The sequence below is a fragment of the Mizuhopecten yessoensis genome, unplaced genomic scaffold (assembly GCF_002113885.1).
Source record: "Mizuhopecten yessoensis strain PY_sf001 unplaced genomic scaffold, ASM211388v2 scaffold4359, whole genome shotgun sequence".
In the NCBI taxonomy this organism is placed as follows: domain Eukaryota; kingdom Metazoa; phylum Mollusca; class Bivalvia; order Pectinida; family Pectinidae; genus Mizuhopecten; species Mizuhopecten yessoensis.
This window is the reverse complement of record NW_018405506.1, coordinates 1,071,460-1,099,327: the sequence shown is the minus strand read 5'-3', so window position 1 is coordinate 1,099,327 and position 27,868 is coordinate 1,071,460. Positions and strand designations below refer to the sequence as shown.

General features: G+C 38.2%; 1 protein-coding gene across 1 annotated transcript; it reads right to left on the bottom strand.

The window, feature by feature from the left end:
- Positions 1–508: 508 nt before the first annotated feature.
- LOC110448837 (acylamino-acid-releasing enzyme-like) lies at positions 509–26,076 on the bottom strand. The gene is made up of 23 exons (XM_021495299.1): positions 26,011–26,076; positions 24,278–24,504; positions 23,557–23,644; positions 23,206–23,284; positions 22,833–22,972; positions 22,428–22,565; positions 22,053–22,144; positions 19,630–19,670; positions 19,301–19,422; positions 18,474–18,531; positions 17,723–17,823; positions 17,023–17,074; positions 16,355–16,437; positions 15,435–15,576; positions 14,727–14,804; positions 14,067–14,147; positions 13,543–13,631; positions 11,132–11,242; positions 9,216–9,264; positions 8,509–8,539; positions 8,165–8,267; positions 7,125–7,231; positions 509–3,045 (listed from the first exon to the last, which is right to left on the bottom strand). Exons 1-23 carry the CDS (start codon positions 26,020–26,022, stop codon positions 2,940–2,942), a joined length of 2,130 nt encoding a protein of 709 aa, XP_021350974.1. The 5' UTR covers positions 26,023–26,076; the 3' UTR covers positions 509–2,939.
- Between the last annotated feature and the right edge of the window lie 1,792 nt (positions 26,077–27,868).

Here is a 27,868-nt window from a genome sequence, read left to right as displayed (position 1 = left end):
CAACAAAGCTTTCAGCCAAATATCATGACTCTTGGCCAGTTTGTTCTTCAGAAGAAGTTGTTTAAAGGAAAAGTTGATGGAAGACGACGGATGCCGCACCTCGGGCAGGTGAGCTAAAAATACTATATTGACAGTGTTAGCCAAGAACACTATTATGCATAAGGGAACAATGTTTTGCATTATCATGAGGCCATGTTACTGCTGATAATGTCGGCCACACTAGCCTGACCACACTATTACATGGGATATGGTCCCTTCTAGCCAACGACTCTATTAAGTATAAGGGAAAAATGTTTCACATTATCAGAGGACACTACAGCTGAAACGTCGGCCACATTAGCCTGAGGACTATCACCTACAGACATAGTCGAAGCTAGCCTGAGGAGCATTTTAAACAGAGACACACTTCAGTGAGCCTTAGCCGACACATCCTTGTCTGGTGTTTTTAATTTTTAAACATATAGCTTGTGACACTTCAAATGAAAAGGAAACAGTTAAAAAAAGCTGCATTAAATTTATTACTCTAGTATGCAATTTATCAAATCACTCATCCATTACAAATACGGTAGATGCGTGTAATTATTCTGAATAAATGTAATAAATGAGCTTCTGTTTAAATATATCCTGTACTAGCATCTCAAACATAATGCAGGTAAAGAAACCCTATAGCATACATGTACATGTGTATTGCCAATACAAATAACCGATACATAAAGATAATCTTTACAATGGTACAATGTATCGCCATTCAGTGATTCAGGTCACCAGGACTCGTTACAAAAACATTCACTAGAATACACAACAATTTTGTTTTTCACAAATCACTAACTTACACAACTTAACACGTGCTTGTACATTTGCATCTTTCCATAAAGTCCTATTGTTTAGTTAACAGTGGCTCACGTTACAGACTTGCAGATGTAGGTAGTTTTCCGAACTTTTGTTTCTATGTTGAAATAATTCTTTTTGCAATAATTTGATTTCAGCACTTTTTCCATCAACTCTAGATGTTAAGTCATTTAAGTAAATGCAGCACTAGACATGGAAACATGCATGAACTATGAAAAGTGCATGTATGGTAATTAAACTATAATCACATCCATTATAACACATCCATTATAATACATCCACATATATTCAATAAATAATTGCAAGAGGCTTTGAGAGCCTGTATCAACTGGATATTTAAGCAAATTATTCTCACAGAAAGGGGCTGGAGACACAGCGTCCTAGATAAATGATATATCTTCTATTTCTTTGTCAAAATATTCTCAATTGAAATAATATTTCAAGTAAATCTCTAGGGATACAGTCAAAACTCCGGGCTAACTCTGGTAGCATGAGAATCTCATCTCTTTATGCTCAGTACACACACACATTATGTATATATTAATTGGGTGGTAATATCAATCATTTAGAGGTATCAACTTATTATCAAAGGACTAGATTAACAGGGACAAATCAAGCATGTATTCATCTCCAGCAAATTGTATACATGAATGTGGTTATAGCGTATCATGTTATGACCCAGGGTTTAAATCCCAAAGGGCGGGGCCTAACCATGAGGTCAATTCTGATAGCATGATCATGTTTGTCTCTTCATGCCAAGCATTTGTATAATGGTTATAGGGTAGGGATCTCGACTATTCCTATATAATGACCATGTGACTAAATTTTTAACAGCTGGGGAACACTCCAAGGTGAAACCAGGTAGGCATCTATTAATTGTAATTACAAAATGTCTCTTCATTCCACATTTTTATGCCAAAAAATCTACATGCAGTTTCAGGGTGAGGTTCTCAACAATTTCTGTACTATGACTCTAGGGCTAAGTTTCAACAGCTAGCTGAGCCTGACTCTTCGCCTTGAGCCAATTTTGAAAGCATGATTGTGTTATTTGTTTCTTTGTGCCTGGCAATTGTATATATGATAAGATAGGGTAATCGGTGTGGGGATTTCAACTTGATCAAAGTTGCAATTGTGACCCAGGGACTAATTGAGTTGCCATGGGTTACCGGCTAGGGCATATGGTTATAGGGTGGGGATCCCAACCATTTCCATGCTATGACCTAGGTACTAAATATAAGCTCCCAAGGGTGGGGCAGACCAAGAGGCAAATCCAGGTAGTTTGGATATCTCGATCCATCTCTTCATACTCAGCTATTGTATATGGTTTGACTCTCAACCATTTTCATGTTATGATGCCATTCTAGACACACCCTTTAACTTCAAAGGTATTTTTTACAGATGGAGGTAGTGGTACAATATAGCTTACTTTGGTCGTTCAGACATGGCAAGCTAACAATTTTAACATAACTCTTACCAGTCTCAAACATGCAATTTTGAACAACATTACACAGACTGAAATTCAAATAATTTCTCCCCAGTAAAATACCAGGGGTGTACAGATTAAATTACTTCAAATGGTTAGGTAATAGTTAGGTAATAGTTAATCAGACAGCTTTAAAATAATAACACTCTTGGCTGAGATACTCCCAGTCAGCATCATGTCTTGGATTTAAATTAATTTGTGACTGCAAAAATACACTGTCTACTGACTACTGTGGACTAAATTTTGATTATTATGTTTACAGTCAGATGATAGCTATGGTTTGGGGATGGTACTCTGGTAATTCCTGGTGTTGAGTTGGAGTAAAATTCTCTGGGATACATAATATGGCAATATATCAATCACACTGTAAATGAAACAAAGACAATGAATCGTGGCACCATTTATAATCATGAGGTATAAAACAAGGTTATATAAAAAATACTCTGTTTGAAATATATACAGTATCATCAAGATACAAAAAAAGAAAGTGTGTTGCTGTCACTAACATCAAGTATTTATAGAACCAAGTCTATCATGTCCTGGACACTTGTTCCGATCCTCAGTGCAAGTCCATGTGTGTGTGTTAAACCAATCCTCAGCACTACGTTCATTGACCTAGATGAGTGTCAAACCAGGTTATAGTATTGACAAATGCATCAGACTCAGCATCTGTTGTGATGATTGGATGACTGTTTCCCTCGTATGTCACCAACCTGACAGAAAATAAAACGAAGTACACAATGAGGAAGTACACCGGAGATATTAATGTAGTGCACAGAAGGTAGTGATGTAGTATACAGGAGATGGTGATGTAGTGCACAGGAGATGGTGATGTAGTATACAGGAGGTAGTGATGTAGTATACAGGAGATGGTGATGTAGTATACAGGAGGTAGTGATGTAGTATACAGGAGGTAGTGATGTAGTATACAGGAGATAGTGATGTAGTATACAGGAGGTAGTGATGTAGTATACAGGAGATGGTGATGTAGTATACAGGAGGTAGTGATGTAGTATACAGGAGGTAGTGATGTAGTATACAGGAGGTAGTGATGTAGTATACAGGAGGTAGTGATGTAGTATACAGGAGGTAGTGATGTAGTATACAGGAGGTAGTGATGTAGTATACAGGAGGTAGTGATGTAGTATACAGGAGGTAGTGATGTAGTATACAGGAGGTAGTGATGTAGTATACAGGAGGTAGTGATGTAGTATACAGGAGGTAGTGATGTAGTATACAGGAGGTAGTGATGTAGTATACAGGAGGTAGTGATGTAGTATACAGGAGGTAGTGATGTAGTATACAGGAGGTAGTGATGTAGTATACAGGAGGTAGTGATGTAGTATACAGGAGGTAGTGATGTAGTATACAGGAGGTAGTGATGTAGTATACAGGAGGTAGTGATGTAGTATACAGGAGGTAGTGATGTAGTATACAGGAGGTAGTGATGTAGTATACAGGAGGTAGTGATGTAGTATACAGGAGGTAGTGATGTAGTATACAGGAGGTAGTGATGTAGTATACAGGAGGTAGTGATGTAGTATACAGGAGGTAGTGATGTAGTATACAGGAGGTAGTGATGTAGTATACAGGAGGTAGTGATGTAGTATACAGGAGGTAGTGATGTAGTATACAGGAGGTAGTGATGTAGTATACAGGAGGTAGTGATGTAGTATACAGGAGGTAGTGATGTAGTATACAGGAGGTAGTGATGTAGTATACAGGAGGTAGTGATGTAGTATACAGGAGGTAGTGATGTAGTATACAGGAGGTAGTGATGTAGTATACAGGAGGTAGTGATGTAGTATACAGGAGGTAGTGATGTAGTATACAGGAGGTAGTGATGTAGTATACAGGAGGTAGTGATGTAGTATACAGGAGGTAGTGATGTAGTATACAGGAGGTAGTGATGTAGTATACAGGAGGTAGTGATGTAGTATACAGGAGGTAGTGATGTAGTATACAGGAGGTAGTGATGTAGTATACAGGAGGTAGTGATGTAGTATACAGGAGGTAGTGATGTAGTATACAGGAGGTAGTGATGTAGTATACAGGAGGTAGTGATGTAGTATACAGGAGGTAGTGATGTAGTATACAGGAGGTAGTGATGTAGTATACAGGAGGTAGTGATGTAGTATACAGGAGGTAGTGATGTAGTATACAGGAGGTAGTGATGTAGTATACAGGAGGTAGTGATGTAGTATACAGGAGGTAGTGATGTAGTATACAGGAGGTAGTGATGTAGTATACAGGAGGTAGTGATGTAGTATACAGGAGGTAGTGATGTAGTATACAGGAGGTAGTGATGTAGTATACAGGAGGTAGTGATGTAGTATACAGGAGGTAGTGATGTAGTATACAGGAGGTAGTGATGTAGTATACAGGAGGTAGTGATGTAGTATACAGGAGGTAGTGATGTAGTATACAGGAGGTAGTGATGTAGTATACAGGAGGTAGTGATGTAGTATACAGGAGGTAGTGATGTAGTATACAGGAGGTAGTGATGTAGTATACAGGAGGTAGTGATGTAGTATACAGGAGGTAGTGATGTAGTATACAGGAGGTAGTGATGTAGTATACAGGAGGTAGTGATGTAGTATACAGGAGGTAGTGATGTAGTATACAGGAGGTAGTGATGTAGTATACAGGAGGTAGTGATGTAGTATACAGGAGGTAGTGATGTAGTATACAGGAGGTAGTGATGTAGTATACAGGAGGTAGTGATGTAGTATACAGGAGGTAGTGATGTAGTATACAGGAGGTAGTGATGTAGTATACAGGAGGTAGTGATGTAGTATACAGGAGGTAGTGATGTAGTATACAGGAGGTAGTGATGTAGTATACAGGAGGTAGTGATGTAGTATACAGGAGGTAGTGATGTAGTATACAGGAGGTAGTGATGTAGTATACAGGAGGTAGTGATGTAGTATACAGGAGGTAGTGATGTAGTATACAGGAGGTAGTGATGTAGTATACAGGAGGTAGTGATGTAGTATACAGGAGGTAGTGATGTAGTATACAGGAGGTAGTGATGTAGTATACAGGAGGTAGTGATGTAGTATACAGGAGGTAGTGATGTAGTATACAGGAGGTAGTGATGTAGTATACAGGAGGTAGTGATGTAGTATACAGGAGGTAGTGATGTAGTATACAGGAGGTAGTGATGTAGTATACAGGAGGTAGTGATGTAGTATACAGGAGGTAGTGATGTAGTATACAGGAGGTAGTGATGTAGTATACAGGAGGTAGTGATGTAGTATACAGGAGGTAGTGATGTAGTATACAGGAGGTAGTGATGTAGTATACAGGAGGTAGTGATGTAGTATACAGGAGGTAGTGATGTAGTATACAGGAGGTAGTGATGTAGTATACAGGAGGTAGTGATGTAGTATACAGGAGGTAGTGATGTAGTATACAGGAGGTAGTGATGTAGTATACAGGAGGTAGTGATGTAGTATACAGGAGGTAGTGATGTAGTATACAGGAGGTAGTGATGTAGTATACAGGAGGTAGTGATGTAGTATACAGGAGGTAGTGATGTAGTATACAGGAGGTAGTGATGTAGTATACAGGAGGTAGTGATGTAGTATACAGGAGGTAGTGATGTAGTATACAGGAGGTAGTGATGTAGTATACAGGAGGTAGTGATGTAGTATACAGGAGGTAGTGATGTAGTATACAGGAGGTAGTGATGTAGTATACAGGAGGTAGTGATGTAGTATACAGGAGGTAGTGATGTAGTATACAGGAGGTAGTGATGTAGTATACAGGAGGTAGTGATGTAGTATACAGGAGGTAGTGATGTAGTATACAGGAGGTAGTGATGTAGTATACAGGAGGTAGTGATGTAGTATACAGGAGGTAGTGATGTAGTATACAGGAGGTAGTGATGTAGTATACAGGAGGTAGTGATGTAGTATACAGGAGGTAGTGATGTAGTATACAGGAGGTAGTGATGTAGTATACAGGAGGTAGTGATGTAGTATACAGGATATGGTGATGTAGTGCACAGGAGGTAGTGATGTAGTATACAGGAAATTGTGATGTAGTGCACAGGAGGTAGTGATGTAGTATATACAGGAAATGGTGATGTAGTGCACAGGAGGTAGTGATGTAGTATACAGGAAATGGTGATGTAGTATACAGGAGAGAGTGATGTAGTATACAGGAAATGGTGATGTTGTTCACATAAGATGGTGATGTAGTGCACAGGAGGTAGTGATGTAGCATACAGGATATGGTGATGTAGTGCACAGGAGGTAGTGATGTAGTTTACAGGAAATGGTGATGTTGTACACAGGAAATGGTGATGCTGTACAAAGGAGCTAATTTAGCTATGAACAATTCGCTGTAAATATAAGAAATGCATTTCTATTTTGGTCAGTTTATGAGGTTATAACTCAACTTTAGTATGAGTAATGCTTCACAATCTATTCAATTTACACATGCACAGTTGGATTGATCATTTCATATATACCGATAAAAGTAATACCCCCAAAAGATCCTTAAACAGTATATTAATATGAATCACCATTTTGTAATAAATTCCCATCATGTATCATTTTGAAATAGATTACTACAAAGCTATCACAAAGTTGTAAAGTATAACCCATCACCAAGTGATAAACAACTAACATTCACCAGATGACATTATTCATTGCTATCCTAGAAAGTTAACTGTTATAAAACCATGCGCTATCAAAGGGCAATAACTCCCCATGACAGGGTTTTGCAGTACACATACTATCTGACAAACATGTCATATAGGTACGTGGTGTGACCATAATTTTACCTGGTGGGAATATTCCTGGATCTCAGAGCCTTGTAGAATTGCTCCCCTTGTTTCGGTGGAACTCTTCGGTCATCTAGACCTAGCATTATTTGTAATGGGGCCTTAAACTGAAATCAAATTCCAAATAAAAAAATATCAACTAACAACAAATTATGGCTAATTATCAATGTTACCTTTTAGCCAAAAATACATAAAAGATGTTCTTGGTTTCTTGATGAATAACAGTTATATTTCACAATGAGATGAATATTTTTATATTTTCCAAGGGTGTTTTAAAAACATGAGTGAAATATATGGTAAAAAATATTAAACTCATAACTAAAATAGAACAGTTTTTCATCAAGCCAACAAGATCATTCTGTCACTTGTAGTTTATTAAGACATGATATGGGCTTCAGTGAATAGACAGACCATCTCCCGACAAAAACATGGAGACAGGAATTTGAATTATGTACTGTATTACAATGTATCATAGCTATTTATATAGTATGGCGTCCCGATAAAAACACCAGTGATATTGTAACACGAGTACGTTGCCAATAACTATTTGGGTTTTTTTCAGACTAAATGTTTATCTCTGACTGGTCAGTTTAGTGTGAAAATGGAAAAACGATTTTATTTGTTACATGTAGAAAACTCATTTTCATTGTAAAACGCTATGTTTCACTGGTAAAATATAATACTGTACATGTAATATATCATGACCATAGTTTGATAGAGGATCATTGTAAGTTGAAATTAAGACGTTGACCTTGACCTTGGTATGAGTATCCAGAAGGTGGTATTTGACCAATGCACAGTCTAAAAGTGTACTAGGTATAAAACTGTCTGATCATCAACAACTTTGATAAGTTGAGGTAAATATATTTGAACTTTCACAATCTTCAAAATCAAATAATACCTAAAAAGAAATGTAAAAAGGAACAATGGATTTGTGACCTTTGGCCTGCATTTTTGTCAGTGTTACATTTGATCTGTATGTGTTAACCTTTCAAATTTAAATTTTGAATTGTTTTTTATGAAGTAAAGCTTGAACTCACCTGATCAATGTAAGCTATTGGTGACTTGGCCAACATCTGGGCCAAATGTTCTCCATCTGGTACGACCGTGTAATCAAAGGGAAGACCAGATTCTACCATCACCCTGAAATACAGGAAAGACCTTAATGGACATACTGTTACAGGGAAGCTTTCGTCGTTACAGCCATTTTGGAATTTCAACTTACACACAAAATTACAAAATCTAAGGACTGAAGGCATGACGTAACCAAATCTGGAAAAAACATGAAATCTCACCTGTAATACCATGAAAGTCCATAACAATTAGAAGTTATTTAGTGAGGGACAGCTGACCGTGATATCAGTTTAAAGTAGTACAAACTTACCAGTCAGGGATGTCAGTTACACCCATCATGTCTGCAACGAGAAAAATCATGTTTTATGTACAACATCAATAATTCTAACCCTGAACAATAATTGCCTGATTGTACGGGAAAACCTAAGAGGTCATCTATCTATAATAATGTCAGAAAGTCGAGGTAAGTGTGAATGTGTGCTTGGTGAGTTAACAAAAACCTACAGACAGATCTAGACACCAGCCATTTCCTATAGAGTTCCATAACCAAAGATCAGCGTGATTATGTTAAAGTTTAATTCTTATCTCTAAACAGCTTTTAACTATGGATTATTTACTTTGATATGATTTTTTCCCTAAAACTATGTTGTATAATATACAAAACTTCTAGTGCTAATACAGTCACTAGATCTAAACTTGTCCTTTGATTAAAGGTTAATCATGCATCCCATAAACGATTGGTACACACAATGTACACCTATGAAGTTTTCGCAATGGTAATTCAGAGAGCAAAATGCACTTTGAGAGATTATATTAGCGTAAAGAAACCGACAGCCGGAGACAAATGGACAAACAGGTATTGGACAGACCAAATGTGGCAAAGAGCTGGACATACAGATATACAAATTAGAAAGAGACTGACATTATATATTAGTTAGACATACCAGTATATATAAAACAGACATCCGGACAGACATAATTTGGTGAGACAGACAGTAAACAGATACAACAACTCACTTGTTAGATTTGTCACTGGATTTCTGCAGGATCCGACTCTGTAAAAGTCCTGAAACACCATACAAATCAAAAATGATTTTTCTCAAAGGAAAAAATACAGATTTTTTAATAACACAATTTAATTACAAGAACTTTGTCTATAAGTATTACAGTCTGATAAACATACCGAAAAGGTTTAGTATACCACAGACTTACCGGGTATTGACTGAGAAGGTGTAGCATACCACAGACTCACAAGGTATTGACTGAGGAGGTGTAGCATACCACAGACTCACAAGGTATTGACTGAGGAGGTGAAGTATACCACAGACTAACCGGGTATTGACTGAGGAGGTGCGGTATACCACAGACTTACCGGGTATTGACTTAGGAGGTGAAGCATACCACAGACTTACCAGGTATTGACTGAGGAGGTGTAGCATACCACAGACTTACCGGGTATTGACTTAGGAGGTGTAGCATACCACAGACTTACCGGGTATTGACCCAGGAGGTGTAGTATACCACAAACTTACCAGGTATTGACTGAGGAGGTGTAGTATACCACAGACTTACCAAGTATTGACTGAGGAGGTGTAGCATACTACAGACTTACCGGGTATTGACTGAGGAGGCGTAGTATACCACAGACTTACCAGGTTTTGACTGAGGAGGAGTAGTATACCACAGACTTACCAAGTATTGACTGAGGAGGTGTAGCATACCACAGACTTACCAGGTATTGACTGAGGAGGTGTAGTTATCCCAGACATATACCGGGTATTGACTGAGGAGGTGTAGTATACCACAGACATACCTGGTATTGACTGAGGAGGTGTAGTATACCACATACTTACCGGGTATTGACTGAGGAGGTGTAGTATAACCCAGACTTACCTGGTATTGACTGAGGAGGTGAAGTATACCACAGACTCACAAGGTATTGACTGAGGAGGTGTAGTATACCACAGACTTACCAGGTATTGACTGAGGATGTGTAGTATACCACAGACTTACCGGGTATTGACTGAGGAGGTGTAGTATAACACAGACCTACCGGGTATTGACTGAGGAGGTGTAGTATACCACAGACTTACCTGGTATTGACTGAGGAGGTGTAGTATACCACAGACTTACCGGGTATTGACTGAGGAGGTGTAGTATACCACAGACTTACCAGGTATTGACTGAGGAGGTGTAGTATACCACAGACTTACCAGGTATTGACTGAGGAGGTGTAGTATACCACAGACTTACCAGGTATTGACTGAGGAGGTGTAGTATACCACAGACTTACCAGGTATTGACTGAGGAGGTGTAGTATACCACAGACTTACCAGGTATTGACTGAGGAGGTGTAGTATACCACAGACTTACCAGGTATTGACTGAGGAGGTGTAGTATACCACAGACTTACCAGGTATTGACTGAGGAGGTGTAGTATACCACAGACTCACAAGGTATTGACTGAGGAGGTGTAGTATACCAAAGACTTATCAGGTATTGACTGAGGAGGTGTAGTATACCACAGACTCACAAGGTATTGACTGAGGAGGTTTAGTATACCACAGACTTACCGGGTATTGACTGAGGAGGTGTAGTATACCACAGACTTACCGGGTATTGACTGAGGAGGTGTAGTATACCACAGACTTACCGGGTATTGACTGAGGAGGTGTAGTATACCACAGACTTACCGGGTATTGACTGAGGAGGTGTAGTATACCACAGACTTACCGGGTATTGACTGAGGAGGTGTAGTATACCACAGACTTACCGGGTATTGACTGAGGAGGTGTAGTATACCACAGACTTACCGGGTATTGACTGAGGAGGTGTAGTATACCACAGACTTACCGGGTATTGACTGAGGAGGTGTAGTATACCACAGACTTATCAGGTATTGACTGAGGAGGTGTAGCATACCACAGACTTACCGGGTATTGACCCAGGAGGTGTGTTGTGAGGAAACCACCATGTGATCCACCAAAGGCTGCCACCTTACTGCCATCAACTCGACCACTCTTGACCACAGCCTCTGCCGCTGCCTGTAATCAAGAATTCACGGCTCTGTATTAAAAATACTCACTAAACATATTTGAGTGATTGACTAGTGACTCATTGTAAACAGGTCTGAGTGTGTTACCAGGACTTATTGTATACGGCTGAGTGTGTGACTAGTGACTCGCTGTATATGCCTGAGTGTGTGACTGGTGACTCTCTGTATATATCTGAGTGTGTGACTAGTGACTCGCTGTATATGTCTGAGTGTGTGACTAGTGACTCGCTGTATATGTCTGAGAGTGTGACAAGTGACTCTCTGTATATGTCTGAGAGTGTGACTAGTGACTCGCTGTATATGCCTGAGTATGTGACTGGTGACTCGCTGTATATGCCTGAGTATGTGACTGGTGACTCTCTGTATATATCTGAGTGTGTGACTGGTGACTCTCTGTATATACCTGAGTATGTGACTAGTGACTCGCTGTATATGTCTGAGTGTGTGACTAGTGACTCTCTGTATATATCTGAGGGTGTGACTGGTGACTCTCTGTATATGTCTGAGAGTGTGACTAGTGACTCGCTGTATATGCCTGTATATGTGACTGGTGACTCGCTGTATATTTCTGAGTGTGTGACTGGTGACTCTCTGTATATATTTGAGTGTGTGACTGGTGACTCGCTGTAGATTTCTGAGTGTGTGACTGGGGACTCTCTGTATATTTCTGAGAGTGCGACTGGTGACTCTCTGTATTTTTCTGAGTGTGTGACTGGGGACTCTCTGTATATTTCTGAGTGCGTGACTGGTGACTCTCTGTATTTTTCTGAGTGTGTGACTGGAGACTCTCTGTATATTTCTGGGTGTGTGACTGGTGACTCTCCGTATATATCTGAGTGTGTGTCTGGTGACTCTCTGTATATTTCTGGGTGTGTGACTGGTGACTCTATGTATATATCTGAGTGTGTGTCTGGTGACTCTCTGTATATGCCTGAGTGTGTGACTGGTGACGCTCTGTTTATATCTGAGTGTGTGATTGGTGATTCTCTGTATATATCTGAGTGTGTTACTAGCGTCTCGCGGTATATGTCTGAGTGTGTGACTGGTGCCTCTCTGTATATAAATGAGTGTTTGACTAGTGACTCGCTGTATATGGCTGAGAGTGTGACTAGTGACTAGCTGTATATGCCTGTATATGTGACTGGGGACTCGCTGTATATTTCTGAGTGTGACTGGTGATTCTCTGTATATTTCTGAGTGTGTGACTAGTGACTCGCAGTATATGTCTGAGAGGGTGACTAGTGACTCTCTGTATATACCTGAGTATGTGACTAGTGACCCGCTGTATATGTCTGAGTGTCTGACTAGTGACTCGCTGTATATTTCTGAGAGTGCGACTGGTGACTCTCTGTATTTTTCTGAGTGTGTGACTGGAGACTCTCTGTATATTTCTGAATGTGTGACTGGTGACTCTCTGTATACTTCTGAGTGTGTGACTGGTGACGCTCTGTTTATATCTGAGTGTGTGATTGGTGATTCTCTGTATATATCTGAGTGCGTGACTTGTGACTCGCTGTCTATGTCTGAGAGTGTGACTATTGACTCGCTGTATATGTCTAAGAGTGTGACTAGTGACTCACTGTATATGCCTGAGTTTGTGACTGGTGACTCGCTCTATATGCCTGAGTGTGTGACTGGTGACGCTCTGTTTATATCTGAGTGTGTGATTGGTGATTCTCTGTATATATCTGAGTGCGTGACTAGTGACTCGCTGTGTATGTCTGAGTGTGTGACTGGTGCCTCTCTGTATACCCCCCAGTGTGTGACTGGTGACTCTATGTATATATCTGAGTGTGTGTCTGGTGACTCTCTGTATATCTCTGAGTGTGTGACTAGTGGCTTTCTGTATATGTCTGAGGGTGTGACTAATGAATCGCTGTTTATGTCTATGTGCCTGGAGACTTACTGTATATGTCTAAGTTTGTGACTGGTGACTGGCTGCATATGTCTATGTCACTGGAGACTTACTGTATATGTCTATGTGACTAGTGACTCGCTACATATGTTGTCTGAGTGTGTGACTCGTGACTAGCTGTATATGTCTGAGTGTTTGGCTAATGGCTCCATGTACATGCATACGTTTTGGCTAGAATCCAGATGTAAATACAATATTACTTATGATTCGCAATAAAAAGAGGTATGGATCCCTCTATGTGTGTATGTGTTTGGGAGACTCCGGGTGTGATGTTGATAACTTATATACACATATCTATCTGTAGTCATGTACACATATTTGCCAGTACATTTTTCTGTGTCATTATCAACGGAGATGTAGACATTCAAACTTACATGGACATCTTTCACATCTTGGTCTCCTATGAATCCGAGAAGGGATCGCAAATTGTTCTCCCCAAATCCAAAAGACCCTCTGTAATTCACTATAAACATACAATAAACCAAATAACTGTCTTCAATTCACTACAAATGAACTGCATAACATATGATATTCTTGGAAATTTTCCCTCCAACAAATATTCGCTTTTTACCATTAAAATGCCATATTCGCCCAATTAATTTCACCCTACGTATGTTATTAGGTACTATAAAAAAAATAGAAAACTAAACCGGTGTGACAATTTCCTGGTACAATGTACTGTATAGGAGATACCAGACGTCACTATAAACACACTGTAAACAAAATAATGTACTGTTATCTTCTTATACGAATGTACATATATATGTAATTATAGTCTCTAGTAGCAATACATATCTCGGATGACTGTACATGCTTATACATTAATGCCAGTGTATAGTAACAATATAAATATATAGCACAGCTATATATTACTATACACTAGAGTGCCATTACTTACCCATAAGAACGGCAAAACCACAGGCAGAAAAACCAGCAGCATAACGCAGATAAGATGTAGGAAAGGCAGTGTGCGGTCCACCTGTACAGTACAGACAAAATAAATCGCTGTAAAAATGATTAAATTTATATATCTTATGGCTATTGATAGCCCCATTGTAACATGATGGGAGACATTTAGGATACTTTTGCATGCATTGCTGATTTAAGCGTTTCAACCAGCTGAACCGGAAAGAAAACGACAAACACTGATCAGAACTAAGGCTGACCTCTGGAAAATTTGGCATGCATATTGAGGGGTCCAGATATACCTGCTTGAAACTGAAAACTGAAAGGCAGACTTTTGCCAGTTTTCAGTACATAAAGTAAGTTCAAATCATATATTTCAAGACATTGTTATCAAATTTCCAAAACGGGTAAAAGAATCACATATATATCTTCATTTATTGCTACGTATTTGTGTAAAAGATTCTGGAACTGTTTACTTTTTTTTAGCTCTGCGTATTAGGTCTGTAAACTTCTGGTTCAAGTGCATTCTGTTATCATGGAGTATTGCTGGTCCATCTGAACTGTATCAGGCAGGAAACATGAATGCAGCCTTAGTGTGGCTGCCACAATAACCCATGAGGGGGAGACAATTGGGATGAATGTCATACTTTACCGTGAGGGAAAACAATCATAGGTGGTTTTTCCTTTTCTTCTGCTGGCATGATCAGGATAGCTTCATAGTCCATTTTACCTAAAATATATATTTAAGAGCTAAATATTGCTGATACTTACAAATAATAGAGTCCTAAGAGCCTTAATAGCTCACCTGGTGTTTTTATTTGAAATAAGTCAAACATGATACAAAAGAGTACGATCAATATGAGTACACACTTAACACAAGGATAATCCTGGAGGGGTATGGACTATAACTTGCTGAAATGGCCCATTTCTTTAAAATTCAAGGATTTTCTCTGTTAACACAATACTGAATTCCCATGATCATGATGCTCTATAAACAGTAGTAGTAAACAAAATGGCACTGTGCTTCTCTAGATCTGGTAGAAAGGTACATCAGGAAACTGACATCAACTACCAGTAATTAGCTTACTGCAATGAGAACAATTGACAAAAAGTGTTGAATAAGAAACTTGAACATCAAAAAGTCACATAATACTGAAGTTAATCTTTAATAGAATGAACCAGGATGAAAAGAAACAAAAAATCAATCGCAGCGTTTAAGTGGAATATTTAACATTAAACACTGTCTACAGGGAAAACTGACCATTATGCACTGCATATAGGGAATAGTTTGGTACTGTCAAATCCTTTATTTATACAGACGCCATCATATTTATAAGGACCACTACAGTAGAATACTTACCGTACTTCGGGTGTATCCGGTCATCTGTTGGTATTAGTGTTAACAGCTCGTATTTAGAATCAGTCAGTGGTGACGGCTGTCCATCTATAGGTGTCATTGTAAGTTCTGCCTCTGATCCTCCGATAGGAAGTTCAGCCACAGCCTTAGAACACACAAGCAAAACAGGATGAATATGTTCCTTCTCCAACATCCCATAATAATCTGTGATACCCGCTGTAATACATATTCTGTTTACTGGGAAACTTCAAAAAGTTTCCCGGGTCTAACATTTACCGTTTAACTGGTAAAATCAAGAATTGACCAGTGTTACGTTCACCCTTCTCATGCAACGACCTGTATGGTTTTGTATTAATGATAAATCACTAACTAGTGAAAAATTGATGATCTTTTATAAAACTTTTACCTTAGTCCCTATAAGGAACTGTAGCAAGTTTGTTAATACACCATTCATTTACCTTGAGAATACATGATACTTAAAAACTTTAAACCAAGTGACCCAGCTGTGACCTTTCAACTTTAACCAACAACCTTTAAAGCCTTCACTCTTTAGTCTTATCCCTAATATTTTGCTGTGTGGTGATAGTTCATTCATTACTCTGGAAGACATCACTATTCATAAATCTTAATCTCCCCTCACCAAAGTTTCCCTGTGCCCTTCATCTTTGACCTTCAGCCTTTTCAGCTCAACACAAACTCTGTATGTCTTGATGAGTAAATGCAGCAAATCTGGTTATATAGCACCCATACTGATGTTAAAGCAATGAAAATTAAAAGTTTAACTTGGACAGATGTGTACATAACAAGGTCAAACAACAGATATAATTGACATTAATAGGATACAGAGTCTATTTTGCTGTGTGATAAAACTGATTGTGGGTGGAGCTACAGAAATGATTGGCATCAATAAAAAGATAGTTTACCATGTAATGAGGTTGATTTGGGGAGGAGCAACAGAACACAATCCTATCTTGATTGACATCCATCACTCCAAAGGACTTGTTTCCTGAATAAAAAAGAAATTAAAACAAAATATGAGTGGGGTTCCTCAGCATATGGATAAAGAAAACAATCGTTCAATACAAGTACTAAAACATAACAGCACAATTTAATTCAATCCTGTCGATACATGATTTAAAAAATCATTGATCCTTAAAAAAAACAATATGCTACAATTGCTTAATTTTTTTCTATCCTAAATAAGTCACAATAAAGGGAGGTTTATTTTGTGTTATCAATAAGAACAAAAAAAATACAGCAATGTACATACAGATTATCAGGTTATTTATGGAAACAACAGGTTTATAATACTGATATTCTATATTTTTTTTGTAGTTCAGGTCAAGTGGGACCTTTTTTAATTAAATCTACACAGCAGCTGATGCTCTTCGGCAGTCAAAGGAAGAGATATCTTTGTAATGGGAGTTAAGCTCCTCATTCTCCATTGTGCCATGATGCAGCATGACAACGTTAACATCAAGAATTAGGATGAGAAAGCTTTACCTCCCTACCAAACCTAAAACCTATTTCTGCATTATATATCACTATAATTCAGACATTATCAACATAACGTTATTGCTGTACAACTTACCTTGAGTAATTCTTGTTATTGATTTTCCCTGCACATCAATTACCAGTCCTACCTTAAACAAATTAAGTCCAATATAACACCATCTTATAAAAAAATATTTCTTTGTAAAAAAAAAAAAAATTATCACCCACATTTTCTGGTAAAAAATGTTAAACTGAAGTATAAAACTGTACAGGATTGATTACCAGTTATTGGATAGAGAGCTTGAACAGTCCTAGGTTTAAATAAAATGCTATATTCCACAAATGATACATTCCAAATTAACTTCATCAAGGTATAATGCCACATTTCAAAATAACATCAATTAATGAACATAATTTTGCTCAATTTAAAAAAACTTACACACCATGACAGTAGTAGATCTATATTCTACCTATATAAATATAAACTTTATTTATTTTACAACAATTATGAAACAAGTTATTTCAATTTATATTAATCACTCTTGTTGACCTGGATGTTAGTGGGGTGGGTATTAGTGTACGAGAAAACCAGAGTACCCGAAGAAAACCCACGTGGTCGGGAAGGTGACCCCAAACTTTTCATGTCTGATCCGGGAATCGAACCCCAGCCACATGCACAATTGTGAAAGGAGAGTGTGCTATCCACTACAGCACCCGACCACTCTAAATACCATGTTCTACCTATGACAAATACCAAGTAATGCTAGACCTGTGATCTATCTGTGATGGTTACCTACCACATTACTCCTCCACAAAGAGCTGGTTACTACTCTACGGCTGTCGGCACTCCAGCAGCGCTGTGGTAATCCTAGCAGACTTAAACCAGGGAACTCATTAGCTGAAACAATAATGGCAAAAACACTTCAAATGGTATTTATTGATAATGTTTAATACATTTCACATTTCAAACACAATTACAATGTATTACAAACAAAATGAAATGAAATTTTAAACTCTCTATCACAACACTGTCAGTGTAAGCTTGTGACAGAGGTATAAACTCTATCACAACACTATCAGTGTAAGGTTGTGACAGAGGTATAAACTCTATCACAACACTGTCATAGTAAGCTTGTGACAGAGGTATAAACTCTATCACAACACTGTCAGTGTAGGCTTGTGACAGAGGTATAAACTCTATCACAACACTGTCAGTGTAAGCTTGTGACAGAGGTATACACTCCCAATCACAACACTGACAGTGTAAGCTTGTGACAGAGGTATAAACTCTATCACAACACTGACAGTGTAAGGTTGTGACAGAGGTATAAACTCTATCACAACACTGTCAGTGTAAGCTTGTGACAGAGGTATACACTCCCAATCACAACACTGACAGTGTAAGCTTGTGACAGAGGTATAAACTCTATCACAACACAGACAGTGTAAGCTTGTGACAGGGTATACACTCCCGATCACAACACTGACAGTGTAAGCTTGTGACAGGGGTATACACTCCCAATCACAATGTTGATAACATCAGCGTACCTGCTGGGGCAGCCACTGTATCAGACAGTACATTCAGGTCTCCAGTAGCCCAGTCATACTGTAGAAATAAAAACAAAACGAGCCAGACTTACTAAGGTTTAGCACCTTTCAATTCTTATCAAGTAATATAGTGATACAACGATTGGACTGAATCTTAGGTAACAAATATCAACAGTAGCAAAAACACTTTGTTGCACGTCAATACAACTGGTGTTTGTATTCCTGTCGGTACTATATACAAAAGAACGTTTAATAATGCTTGCTCAAGTCATTGTATGTACATCTACAGTCTGTATGTAGCTCCATAGCAAAGCTTGTATATGTTATAGGCTATACCAGGTGTAACAGATATGTGTACATATATAAATACAAGTCTATATGTCATATAAAGTACATGTATCATATATATTCAGCATTAAGCCCATGCCTAGTTATACCAACCAATATCTATTGCAGTTTAGTAGAAATGCAAATGAATTGCTATTAACCCTTTCATCACTGTTGACCATAATGGACTTTACCGGATCAATGCTAGTAGAGTCTGCTAAAGTTACATAGGGATGAAAGGGTTAAGCCGCTACTCCTCCTTGGAGTCAGATTGCATGTTGACTCCTGGGCTTATTGCAGAGTTGATATGGTATCTATAAGTCTACCCAGTCTATATCATAAAACGTGTATATATATATATAAATGTCTATGCTAAACCTCTTACTGATAAAAACACCTATATAATATATAACTCGGCAACAATTATCAACTACCAGTACTTATATTTATAATTACAGATGTAAATAACTGCCTGTATGCGAAATTGTCCTACAACTTACCATCAATAACCGGCTTCCCTGCATATGGGGTCCACCGATGTCGTTATCAAGGTACACCAGCTTGGACTGGTCAGGACTGACCCTTACACTTCTACAGCTACGACCTTCCTCACTGACCGTTTCTATTGTATTAGAATGGAAGAGAACATTACTACTTCATAGTGAAACATTTCTAAACTTTCCTTTATCAAAATTTTCAACTCCATCCTCCCCACCTATAGTATGAGTCAGTATCTGTGTACCTTATTTAATACAGAGATCAGAGTAACAAAGAAAAGTACATTTAAGTGTAACATTTATCGTAGAAGCTTATTGCTCATTTTACTTACTTAATACTGATGACTTGAAATCCAGATGATATACGAATGACCTGCATAGAGAAAGCCAACATCATTAACATATCAGGTGAAGCCTGTCTACAGCTGCTGTAATTTAACATGACTTTTCTGGCATTGTTTCTAATCTGATTATAATATATACTTACCTTACGTTTTCTATTTATTTTTGTATAATGAAAGAGTTTCTAGGGGCAACATACCTCCCNCCCACCCCCACCCCATCCCCCCCTTAAAAACAGTGAGCAACAAATAATTGTTCTTGATAGTATCAGATACAATAAGGATTTTAATTAGGAAGGGACTGCTCTTGTGAATTGATTGTTGCCTTGAAATTAGGTTCTTAGCAATTCCATTTTCAGTAACACCGACCTTGACCTTTGACAAACCCCATCCTAACTAAACGGCATACTTCATTTCTTCTAGGACAACCAACATTTAGCTTTGTGGAATAATTAAGTTTTGAGGTCATAATAAGAAACAAGAGGCCAAATGGGCCTGTATCACTCACCTGGTGTTAATATCACAATTGTAATCTTGAAAAGACTAAACTAAATATCAGTGCCGTGACTTAAAGTCATTCAAAAGACCCTGTTAAAAGATTTGACTACTGCGACTGTGGAAGTCAAACAAAAGCATTAAGTTGAACAAACGTTTAAAGATTTATACACAATTGACAAGATGTGATCTTGAAAGTGTTTCAAGGTCATTCACATGAACGAATCAAACTTGAAATCTCTTAATCTGAGCATGCTCGGGTCAAATATCACCATCCTTTGCATTTTAGTTATTCAGAAGAGGCTAAGAAGCTGTTTAAGGCTTTTAACATATTTGACCCCTGTGACCTTGAATATTGGTTAGGGTCATTCATTTGAAAAACTTGGTAGTCCTTCATCCCAGCATGCTTCTGGCCAAATATCATTACCCTAGACCTTTTGTTTTTAACATATTTGACCTCTGTGACCTTGAATAATGGCAAAGGTCATTCATTTGAATAAAATTGTTAGCCCTTCATCCCAGTATTTGGTTGTTAGACAGCTGTAGGGATGAGTGGACATACAGACAGCTGTAGGGATGAGTGGACATACAGACAGCTATATGGATGAATGGACATACAGACAGTTGTAGGGATGAGTGGACATACAGATAGCTGTAGGGATGAGTGGACATACAGACAGCTGTAGGGATGAGTGGACATGCAGACAGCTATATGGATGAATGGACATACAGACAGCTGTAGGGATGAGTGGACTTACAGATAGCGGTAGGGATGAGTGGACATACAGACAGCTGTAGGGATGAGTGGACTTACAGATAGCGGTAGGGATGAGTGGACATACTGACAGCTGTCGGGATGAGTGGACATACAGACAGCTGTAGGGATGAGTGGACATACTGACAGCTGTCGGGATGCGTGGACATACAGACAGCTGTAGGGGGGAGTGGACATACAGACAGCTGTATGGATGAATGGACATACAGACAGTTGTAGGGATGAGTGGACATACAGCCAGCTGTAGGGATGAGTGGACATTCAGATAGCGGTAGGGATGAGTGGACATACAGACGGCTGTAGGGATGAGTGGACATACAAATAGCTGTAGGGATGAGTGGACATAAAGACAGCTGTCAGGATGATTGGACATGCATGCAGAAAGCTGTAAGTATGAGTGGACATACATACAGCTGTAGGGATGAGTGGACATCCAGACCGCTGGAGGGATGAGTGTACATACAGACAGCTGTAGGGATTAGTGGACATACAGATAGCTGTAGTGATGAGTGGACATACAGACAGCTGTGGGGGTGAGTGGACATACAGACAGCAGTAGGGATGAGTGGACATACAGATAGCGGTAGGGATGAGTGAACATACTGACAGCTGTCGGGATGAGTGGACCTACAGACAGCTGTAGGGATGAGTAGACATACCGATAGCTGTAGGGATGAGTGGACAGACAGACAGCTGTAGGGATTAGTGGACATACAGATAGCTGTAGTGATGAGTGGACATACAGACAGCTATATGGATGAATGGACATACAGACAGTTGTAGGGATGAGTGGACATACAGTCAGCTGTAGGGATGAGTGGACATAAAGACAGCTGTCAGGATGATTGGACATGCATGCAGAAAGCTGTAAGTATGAGTGGACATACATACAGCTGTAGGGATGAGTGTACATACAGACAGCTGTAGGGATGAGTGGACATACAGACAGCTGTCAGGATGAGTGGACATGCATGCAGACAGCTGTAAGGATGAGTGGACATACAGACAGCTGTAAGGACAAATTATTGGTCATGATAGGAACAGTGAGGGGAGGTATGGTGAACACATGTACAGCTGAAAGGTGGGACAGATATAGTTGCACGGACCAATCATCAATCAAACCAGCCCAAGGTTAGTGCCTTACTTTCTGATTGGACAGTAAATTATACCAGGCCTGTATGGGTTGATGTCCCAGCCTATAAAAAGAACACCCGAGTCTGAGGGAGCCCAGCAAGCCTGAGGAAACAGAAAACATTTGGATTGTAGTAATGTTCATGTTAGCTTTACAAATTCATTAAGTACTACAACTTGTATATAATTTTCAAAACTCAAAGACGTATATGGTGAACACAAGCACGAAAGGTCTGTGCATGTAAAACTGCATTCAAGTTTATTATTGTGGCAGTGCTATTTTCAGGACAATTTACCAAGGAAAATGTCATTTTGGGTGTCATATTGAACTCAAATATCTCCAAACTCCAGATTACATAATCTACTCATTGTTATCTATATATGTTACCTGACCAAGGAAGAGGTCATCAGGAATGTCAGACAGAACTCGGATATCTCCTGACTCAAGGTCCAGAATACAAATTACACTCAGGTGTTTGCCTGTCAGCTGTTCTCCCCAATCGTCCTTGTAAAAATGTTCTGTGCCCTGAAAATCGATGAAGCTATTCCTGGAGACAACTTACAACTGTTTCACAAACCTGCATCCACAGCAAATGACTACAACAATCTCATAACTGACATTAATATACATTACTGCAACTCTTTAAAAGTTGTTCCATCATTGGCAATGAAATAACAATTATATTAGACAGTATAGAAATATAATGTCAAATTGTCAATTGTTCTCTTGTTATCTTATTTAATCTTTAATTCTTCAGACCAAGTGATGATAAGCTGTAATTATGAGTCTTACCCGTGATATTTCTTCTTTTTTGCCTTTGTCGTCATCTGCTTTCTCACGCTCAAAGTAGGACACAGATTTAGGCAGTTTCTTCTCAGCGATATAAAGCAGGCTTTTCTCGGAGTAAGACCAGACAAAACTTCCAAATTGGCCTTCAAAAAATCATATTACAAATCATACAATAGAATTCTTTCTATCCAAACATCGATCTGCTCCGGATAGTTCTAAACAGAGACACTGGTCGACTTTCATTCCTTCAAGCATTCAAGACATGAATACACTCATTTCCATTTTGAACAGCAACACTGATTCATTTTTTAAGAAATTTTATAGAATTAATCAATGTCTTGTCTAAATGATATGACAAGACAAAGCAATCACATACCATCATTCTCATAGATCTTGCCATGTTTAGACTGTGCTAGTGTATCAATACACTGGCTTTTGTGTGTTCCTTCCCAAACCTGCCACAATTAAAACAAAATAACAGTTATTCGCCGGGCCCATGATAGTGAACAAAAGAGACAGCCAAATAAAATTAATACACAGCTGATTGAGAAATTAAAACTTGGACCGAGAAGGGAGATATATGGCTTTTCACATGTCTGATGTATTCCATGTAAATTTTATCACATGATTAAGGTATTCCACATATACTTTATCACATGCCTGATATAATCCACATATAAATTATCATATGACTTTAGTATTTTTTAAGACTTATCACATGACCTACCTCTATAAAGTACTTATCCTCGTCTTTCTTGGTGACCTTTTTAACTATAGCTCTGAACGAACCTGATGGAGATTCTTCATTCCATAATCTGAAAGATTGTAGGTTCAGTCAAACCAAACTACAAAGTCAGACTATAATAAGGTAAAATAACTTGTACGATTATATTGAAAGTGGAGACAAGCATAGGTTTAATGTTGTGCATATTGACAGTCAAGTCAATCCTAGATTATGTATTACAACTTGACAATGGAGTCAATCCTAGGTTATGTATTACATATTGACAGATGAGTCAATGTATTACAACTTGACAGTAGAACAATCCAAGGTTATGTATTACATATTGACAGGCAAGTCAATTCTAGGTTATGTATTACATATTGACAGTACAGTCAATCCTAGATAATGTATTATATATTGACAGTGGAGTCAATCCTAGGTTATGTATTGTATACTGACAGTCAATCCTAGGTTATGTATTACATATTGAGTGAAGTCATGCAGTCCTAGATTATGTACTACATATTGATAGTTGAGTCAATCCTAGATTATGTATTACATATTGAGAGTGAAGTCAGTCCTAGATCATGTATTACATATTGACGGTGGAGTTAGTCCTAGGTTATGTATTACATATTGACAGTGGAGTCAATCCTAGATGTGACATTGTAAGTGTTACTTGTGTGTAACATTGTAAAGTAAGACTTACTTATGTGACACTTACTCATTAGATATTTCTCTATTTGGGGATCTGAAGTCCACACTGACATTCCCTTGTCCACTCAAAAGATAGTCTCGAGAAAATTTGACCTTCTCTTTCCTTTCAAAGTCATGTTGAGACCACTGAGTGTTAAGGATGGTCTGTTTTTTGCCAGAAAGGTTAGATATCCATGCAGACACCGGCTCAGGAAACCTGCTCAGCTGTCGATACACATCCACAATCTTGTTTACCTATAACAAATCAAAAAGATCCTATAGTTCAGGAATACTATGTAACAGAAAAAAGAATACTTTGTTTCCACTGGGGATTGAACCAGTGGCTTAAGCTTCCCAGTTCACTTCTCTACCAGATGGGCTCAAGGAAACCTCCGGCTAACACAAAGATAGGAGGTAACTCAATTGAACAATTGAATCCTGTCACACTACACAATTGTGGCAGGGTTCAATTGTACATAGGATTAAGGTCACCTTCTAGCTACAAGCTAGAGGGAAGTTCCCTTTAGCTCAGTGGTAGAGTGTCCGACTAGGAACCTGGAGATCGAGGATTTTGATCCCCGGTGGAAGCACACTATTCTCATTCCTGTTACAAATGGTGTCCGTGGTCCTCCCTGTAGTGACAGGGAGTTAGAACCTGCGGTTGTGGTGTTCGAGGGCGAACACATTTAAAAAGGGGAGAGTAGTGTGGCAGGGTTCAATTGTATATAGGATTAAGGTCGCCTTCTAGCTTCGAGCTAGAGGGAACTTCCCTTTAGCTCATTGGTAGAGCGTCCGACTAGGAACCTGAAGAGTGAGGGTTCGATCCCTGTGGAAGCACACTATTCTCTTTCTTGTTACACAATATATCCCCTTCTGAATATGTTAACCTTCAATCACCAATAAAACTACAGGTCTAACTCCCCGTCACCATGTACCGGGATGGCTAATGACACCATTTAACAGGAAAGTGAATAGTGTGTTTCCTCCAGAGATCGAACCAGCATAGACCCACCTTCGATCACACTCTGCTCCCCCACCAATTTAGCTAAAGGAAATTCCCTCAAGCACTAAATACAGTATAAGCAATCGGTTGATAGAGATCATGTACAATTGAAACCTTCCCCATAAAGAAAAATCCCTTTGTTTAATTAAAACTGTATTTTATTCAATAATCGAACATGTTAAACATAATCACATACATGTACATGTAATTCGAGAGGGATAGGAAAACAAGCTTAGAGCTTAATATATTGATTCCTCTCCCAAACTCCTTGTGCCTTAATCCTATAGTTAATGTTGTTATCACCCACAGCTGATCCTTATTATGTCCTAAATGGGTGATGATATATGCAAGGTAGCTTGTCAACGCATGTGTATGAATATCAACTCCTATCCACTATCGTAGTCATACGCATTTGCCTTAATTTTTGGATCAAATAATGATAAGGATGTTAAATGTTTGCTTTGATTTTGTTCATCAGAATTGGAACCAAAAGGCTCTGTATGCCCTTTTATTAGGCCATTGGCTGCATCCTAATGACAAACCATCTGTCAGCTGCAATTATATAACTAGTACACACATCTGCACACCGTCTGTAACCACTGCAAAATACAAAATACCCCCACTGACCAGCAACGAGTATTAGGCCTTATTAGTGGGACAATAGAGTAAGCATGACACCTCTTAAGTCTTCAGAATCAAGTGCATACCACTTCTAACCCCAGGTACCTGATAGTTATAAAAATTCACATAGAACTTACCCGGTGTCCCATTCTGCTCGAATCCAGTCTAGTTTCGTTATCCCGAATGCGTTATAAATCTGAATCAGTAGGGCGCTTGAGTCTAGCGCTAATTTAGTGGAGCGTGCATTCAATTTAGAAGTTGAAACGAAATAAACGAACAAACCAGTGTCTGTTCGTTTATTTGGATCAACCGGTACGTCCGTTTTTAAAAGTAACAATTTCGGGTAAAAATCCTAGCGAATCTGCAAATGTTCATGTAGGCCTTACAAGGCTTTGTCAAGGCTCGTCTGAAAGCAGCATCAGATTATTATATTTACATAAAAAAAATGTTTTTGATGATGTAAAGCAATAAGATATATTTTTGTAACAGTATCCAACAGCTGAATTTATAAGTGTTTTTTGCCACTACACCATAAGGTACAAAATAAATACAGACATTTTTGAGCTAATATACGTGTAAGTACAATGTTGATCAAACAAAGTGTGCTAAAATATGTATTGTTATGAATATTATAACAATATAGTGTTCAAATGAGTAAAATGTGATGAAATCAACCTCCATCAACCAACTACACAGCTGTCAAGGTTGGAAAAGGTTGAACTCGTCACTTTCATTCATTATTTAGTACACATATATCAAACGTTAAACAAAACGTCGAGTATTTTTTATATAATTTTGAACATTGAGACAGATGTCTTCGTTACTTTCCTGACTGAGTAGACCAGAACCCTTCAATAGCATATCCATATTAATTAACCATATTTAGATAAATTTCTTAAAAGTACAGTACGGTATTCATTAAAAAATTACAATCCATAAAAAATGTTAGCTATTTTCGATTGGATAAGAACGGAGACATGTGCTAAATCAAGTTGACTATAAAAAATCTGAATTTTAAGGTGCTACATCTACGTCGAAGCCTAGTTTGTAGTATTTCAAGCTTTCCTACGCTCACTGAGTGTTTATTGATAGCGTTTCACTATTTCTAACTGAGTTATCTAACGAATTCTACATTTTAACTGTATTAGGGAGAAATAATTTTTCATATAAGGTTAATCTACTTCGTGGTATAACACAATCTTGATTGTTTCTAAGGCCGTAATATCGACTAATTTCATTAACTTTATTGGGAACAATGTCATTTAGATAGAACGGAGCATATTTATGATGCATTTTATAAAATAAAATAAATCTTTTAGGTTTCTTCTATCTTCAAAATTTTCCCACCCAGTTTCGGTATATAAAGTTTGTGGAATACCGGTAACTACTCTTGCTGCTTCAAGTTTTAATTTTTCTAATTTTTCTGAATCAATTTTGTGATAACCATCTCAGAGTTCGCTTCCATATTCTAATAATGGTCTAATGAAAACAATATATGATTTAGCCAGAATTTCTTTCTTAATGTATATTTCAATTTACGCAAGACACAATTGTTTAGACTGATATTGCTATATTTTCGATATGATTTTCCCATTTCCTGTTAGCATTAAAAGTTACCCCAGCTGTTTGTGAGTAGAACTATTTTCCAATAATGTACGATCAAATAACAAATTAACCTGGACTTGTGGTAACGATCCATTAACAATTAATACTTCTGTTTTATTAGGGTAAAATTTACCTTCCAATCTTTTGACCAATTATCAATTATAGCTAAATCATGGTTAATACAATTTCCTATTTCAATATTATCATTCGAAGAGTAGGCAAGTGACGTATCATCTGCCAACATTCTTGATAGAGAAAGTAACTTATCAGAAATAAAAGAAGTAAAAACGAACCCAGGACAGAACCCTGAGCACACCAGCCTTAAGGTAACCGACTGAGGAATAAGAATCTCCTATAAAACAATTTGATTTCTATAATTTAAGTTATCTT